General features: G+C 39.9%; 1 protein-coding gene across 1 annotated transcript in view; it reads left to right on the top strand.

Moving 5' to 3' along the window:
* LOC122170852 (tyrosine 3-monooxygenase-like) overlaps positions 1-5,775 on the top strand; it is a 28,115-nt gene extending 22,340 nt beyond the window's left edge. The window contains exons 11-12 of the mRNA XM_042838078.1: positions 3,925-4,058; positions 5,616-5,775. Coding sequence (XP_042694012.1) covers positions 3,925-4,058; positions 5,616-5,775 — 294 coding nt within the window. The remainder of the gene's footprint in view (positions 1-3,924; positions 4,059-5,615) is intronic.
* The last annotated feature ends 346 nt before the right edge of the window (positions 5,776-6,121 follow it).

Below are 6,121 nucleotides of genomic sequence, written 5' to 3' on the forward strand. Positions count from 1 at the left end.
AAATTCGTGTACGCAGGCTGGATACAGCTCTTCTTCAAGGAAAGAGAGACTGTATACCTATACAGAAAGCTTATCGGTTTCATCTCCATTAGACAAATAGTTGGTAGTGGAGATATTCTCTTCTCCTCAGTTTCGCAGTACGCTGAAGCAGATGATCTGTTTCTAAGTGCAAAAATTCTGGTGTCAGTAGTTCTCAAGTAGTTCTCAGGACCTCAAGTTATGAAGACAGTGGGTGATTTTTGGCATTAGCAAGGACAAGAAGGGTTTTCAACAGAACTAAAAGGGAAGAAGGGGGAAAAAGTCTTTTAAGACTCTTTATAAACTAGAAATGAAAGTTTTCATGGGAGATACATAAAAGCAGACTATAGATAAATAAATTATAGTTTTAAATCAAAAACAATTATTAAGCAGGATGATAAATGCCTCCAGTACTTACGTAGCTTTTGTGGTAATATGCACCACAAAACCTATATGCACAATATTACCTTCCTTTCTGTTTTCTTTTGATACAGTTGAACATAAAAGTCATGCCAGAAACACCTGTCTTTGGTGTCTGGAATTGCATGTACCAGAGTTGTACTTTTCTTCCTCACCAGATACCAGCCAAAGTACCCTTCTCTTCACTAGACACCAACCAACAAACTGTTCTGTTTTGTATTTAAGTAGTAGGCAAGCACTGCTTGTTCTCAAAACTGCTCCATGTAACACGAAAGTATAACAGCATCTCAGATTCCCTAATTGTAAGGCCAACTACAGAAGTGGTAACCATCCTTGATTAATAGGTGCTTGTTATCATTACTTTGATTATCAGTACTTGAATGGTAACGTCATCGGAAAAGCTTTTGATATAATTGGGCTCATTTGGGTCTTCATCCATCTTACTTCTGAAATTACCTATAGATGTGATGGCATTTGTGCTTAATAGGTAATGAAGAAGTATTCACTCAGAACCCCTTTCCTGCTTACTTTTCACATAATAACCAAAACAGTGTGAAAATTGGTAAGCAATTGATAAGTAACGATGTTATGCTGACCCCATGTGAGCTCAGGAGATTTGTTTCTATGTAACTTTTTGGGACAGCAGATTAGTGGTTTCTGTGCGCTTCACTTGAGCATCTGAAACTTTTGGTACACTAATTATATCTATGGCCTTAAGCACTGAAGCTTCCTTTTAGGGCAAACTGATTCATTTCATGGATTATTATTCGGAACAATATCGAATACATTCTTTTTCACCTAAACAGGAGAAATATCTGTAATGCAATGCCTATTTCAGTAGAAATGCCTTTTTTTTTCCTTTTTTTTTTCTTTTTCTTTTTCTTTTCTTTTTTTTTTTTTTTTAAGAAATACAGTGCTGGCCAGACTGTTTTGAGTTTTACTAGAAAAGATGAAGTAAAAAATGTTCCCTGCACACAGACCAGAAAGTAGTGAAGCTCATGGTGGCATTCAGTTTCTTAAAGAGCTCATTTTGCGCCTTTAGGATAGCTCTTGAAAAATCTCTAGATAAGTTTCACTCTTGCCTGGGAGAAAGCCGTTGTCCATCCTGATAGTAATTTGCTATCCTTCTCAATACCACCCACTGATACTCTCAGTATAAATGATAAGCCACAGGCTTACCATTGGAATCCCCAGACTCAGTATCATCTTGAAGCCCAGCATAAGTGGAACGGGTAGACTCTCTGCTACTTGTATGACCAGGGAGGCATACTGCTCTAATCTGGGTGAAGAAGAGATTTTTTCAGCAGTGAAGGCTCCTGGACCACTTAAAGCAGGGTGGTTTGGTCTCTGAGGACACAATAAAGACATGAGTTATTAAGGCCAAATTGTTGGCTGCAAGAAGTTAACAACTAACCAGCTGGAAAGGGCGAGTACTGTTGCATCTAGCTAATTTTATGTGAGAATTCAGCATCAGCAAGGCGTCTACAAACATCTCTGAACTGCAGGCTGGATTGACTCTCTGTATGAGTATGACTGCAACCCAAGGAATCGTGTCCTGACTATGAATTCTTCAAAATGTTTTCCTTTTCTCCGTAACACCCACTCTTACCAGTAGGAAGTCTATTTCAAGCGTTTTCTATGTATGAGCTGATGTTGCCCAAACAATAACTTGGAGAAAGGCAGGTGATGAAAGGTAGAGGTGAAATGACACCTGCCTGGTACTTGTTCTTGAATACATGTTATCTAACAAATCATTTAATGACAGCAGCTAGGTATCAGAAAGGACAGGAAAATCATACCGAAGTCTAAACTGAACAGTTGTAATGGGTCTGACTGCTGGCCAAACTTGCCTCTTCTGAACTGTAAGAATTCCTCCCCAATAGCTCTCAGTATTGCACTGTTTATTTCACTATACTCTGTCAGCTGTTCTGCATTATCCAAAATGCTTCTCCTGTTAACACTCAGCTGGACTCTGTCCTACATACTGTAAAATCTTATGGCTCATACCACACTTCTGGCAGCACTCAGTGCTACATATCCTTTTCTTGCAGCACAACAAGTACTTAACTTGTAGAGGCCTTTCAGGCCATCCGGTTTCAAGCAGAACATCCACTAAAATCAATGGGATTTCAGCTCTGCTTCAATTCTGACAGCATAGCGGGACCCCTGTGAGGTTTTGAGTTTCTAAAATCTTTTCCCATTAGTCCCCTGGGTTTCTAAGATTATAAGAACAGCCTTATGTTTGTGTATATCATCCATCTTAGACTGTATGAGTACTCTCCAAGGTTTATTCTTCAATTACACACTGCAAATGAAGAACAGGAAAAGTGCCATCTTTTAGTGTTTTATATTCTTGATCTTTTTTTTTTTTTAAAATGTGTACGAATTTCTGCACCAGTTCTGCAGCAAATTGGCCTACTGGTTGAGGCAGGCCTCCAATGGTGGAGAGTTCAGACTCAGTTCAGTGCAATATGCAAAAATGTGCTTAAGGGGACTGTCTGAATAGTCTTGAAAAGCGTCACCCAGTCTTACCAGCTCTTTACAAGTACCATGGGAGCTGGCACTTGCATTATGAAATAGTGAAAGGAGCCTTCTGAAGACTGGAGAAGCAGAGAAGAAGACAAGCAGGCAACCAGCAAAAATGGATTGCTACAAAAAGACTGTCCCTAATCAGATGGGAGCCCTCTGTTCAGGCTGAAGATGTGAAGAAAGTTCTTGCTTTTGACCAGAGTTGACTTTTTTTTGGCAATATCAGGAACATTTCACTCAAGTGGACACTGCACTCACTATCCTGCTCCCTGGAGGCTAATCCAGATTCAGACACATCTGTGGTGTAGTCCAAATGGCACTGGAACTGAGCTGGTTTTAAGTTTGCCTTGGGTTCTGAAGAACCTGAGCAGAACTTTTAGAAGAAACTCTGTGCTCCAAATACACAGATGGAGTGCAGTGTACATTTATGTCTTGAGTGTTGGGAAAACTTGAAGAGTGCTTAACTGGCATGGGAGCTGTGCTGAAAATGCCAAGAGCATCCCACTTATTCTTCAGTGCAGTAGGAAATGTGGACTTTGTAACATGGTCTGAGGAACTCAAAACAGTGCTGTGCAGTACCATGATTCTTCTGTGATATTGGTTTAAAACATGATACTGAGACAATTTTTTTTTTGTTAGAGATTAATATTCTGGGGCATCTGGGGCATAGCATAGAGTTCCTCCTTCCTGTTTGAGAATGTGGCTATGGTACCAAATCATTACAATGCTGTAATAGGGGAAATATCTTTCTCTTTCATTCTGTTCAAACAGAACAAACCAGAACTTTTTATTGTTACTAACTGCTATTTACGAGAAACAGCTTTCTCATTTCTTGGTGAAAGAACAGGAATTGATACTACCTTTAACTATTGCACAATGAGTATTTCACAGCTCAGTAGGCAGTAATTCTTGCTGTGTACAATCATCTCTTCTAACCTTTGTTATTTCTGTTGTAAGTATGCTTTATCAAACGAGCCAGAGTACAAGTCCTTTGATCCAGAAGTGACTGCAGTTCACCCCTATCAGGATCAAGCCTTCCAGCCTGTCTATTTCATAGCAGAAAATTTTGAAGATGCCAAGGCCAAACTGCAGTAAGTAATTTCATTGAAGGGGACACGCTAGCTTAAATCCTAATCATAAATACAGCTACCACTGCTGTAATAACTGTGCCAGGCTATCTTATTGCTTGTTTCTGCACAGTGGTTTTCTTAGAGTGAAGATATATATGACAATGTTTAACTGAGAAAAGCTTCATAGGAAAACATAGCTATGTATTCCTATGCCTTTAACTATCCTTCATCTTACAGTGCCTTATCTTAGCAGCTTCTGAAGGATGCCTCAGTATTATTCCAGACAAATGGGGAATTTTGAAGAACTGACTTACCCAAGGTCACATGGAAAATTTATAGTAGGATCAGGAATTAACATGGATCAGTGGGGGGCTTAAAAACAAGACTGCCTTTCTCTTCTGATTATATCTGCACAAGAATGCAGACACAGCATTCACAGGCAATCTAATTTCTACCAAGTAGCTGACTGCAACCTAAATAATATTATTTCACATTAGCTTAAGGTGTTTCTAAATGCAATTCTGTGACTGTGTTATGTAATAAGGGCTTTTGTTTTTTGCCTTTTTTGTTTTTTTTTTAGGAAGCAGAGTTTAAATTCTGGGCCTCCATCTCCAACAGTTAGAACAACAAGACCAATTCTGGCTGGAGGCAGGAGGCTGGTTGTGGAGCTACTGGGAAGCATGCAGGAGTTGAAATAAGGAATTTATTAGGGGAGGAGATCTCGGGCCAGACTTCTTCCCAGCTCCCCCCACCTCCTGCCCTGAAGCGTTGTCTGCTGGGGTTATAGCAATAACAAATTAGGCTCCTCATCTTAAATCTGAGGGTTCAGATTTAGTTATTGTCTTGGCACTGTAAAAACCCAGCTGAGAACTCACTGGCAGAAGAGAGACTTTCAAGAGCTTTTGACTCAGGCAGACCTGAAAAGAACTTAAAAGGACAAAGAATACACCACAGTCAGACTTAAAGCTTTTTCATATGTTTTTTCAAGATAGTTGCTCAGCCAAAGCTCAAAATAACAGAAGACTCAAGAATCTGTCAGAACGGAAAACATAAGGCAACATCAGTACAGGGGGTTCCTATCAGCCTGTACTTAATGGAAACATTGTCAAAAATGGCAAGCAATCGTGGGTGTAGTTGGGTTTTGTGTTTTTTTTTCTTTCCATGCAGATGGCAAAATAGCCCAGGATGCCTAGTATGGATAGATTTTTAAGATTTTAAGCAGTAAGAGCTACTTCAGGTTATTTCTTGGAAGTGAAGGCAGCAGACACGCTGTGTTTCTGCATTCCTGTAGCTTGTGGTTGTAATAACTCTGAGCTGTGTTAACATAGAGCTGTAAGAGCGCAGAAGGATCTGAGCCAGCCACACTGAAAAAGCAGGCAATGCAGATCTTTTGGGCTGCAAAACACTTCAGCTGCAGGGAGAATATACTGCACCAGAAAACTCTAAGGAGTGACAGTAAGGAAGATGTCACAGCAACCACAGTCAGCCTGAGAAATCTATGCCTACATACTGATAAACTAGGTCCTGCATGTAGTGAAATAGTTTTTGAACTAGCAAATCTGTCTTCTTTCCTCACAGAAACTATGCAATGAAGATCAAGAAGCCTTTTTCTCTGTGCTACGACCCATTCACTAGCAGTATAGAGGTTCTGGATACACCACGGAAAGTCAAGAGGGAAATCAGTCGACTGAAAGAGGACCTGAAAAACCTCTGCCTGTCCCTTGAAAACCTCTCCTAAAACTGCAGCAGTACTTCTCGCCTGGCACTGATACATATGTAGGCAGTTCCAGCATTTGAAAATTTAGTGAAGTTGTAGCTGCATGCTAAAATCTTCATCCCACAAACAGCTCTGTCAAGCAAATCTTTTCACTGTAATTCAGTCTGCTGACTTAGCCACATTAATGAGTTCCTATTGAATATGGTTCAGTGGCAAACAACACCAAATTACTCCAATTTCTGGTAGGTGATATGAGCTGCAGCTGTTTGTTGTGTGTTTATCTCTTCTTTTAAACGTAACTTTTTAATTCACCTTTTGAAGTTATTTGTCACCTTCTGAAGTTATCTACCGTGAAGTAGCACAGTAA

Source organism: Centrocercus urophasianus, unplaced genomic scaffold, assembly GCF_019232065.1.
Source record: "Centrocercus urophasianus isolate 14NV4802_14NV808 unplaced genomic scaffold, USGS_Curo_1.0 seq_73, whole genome shotgun sequence".
NCBI classification, from domain to species: Eukaryota; Metazoa; Chordata; class Aves; order Galliformes; family Phasianidae; genus Centrocercus; species Centrocercus urophasianus.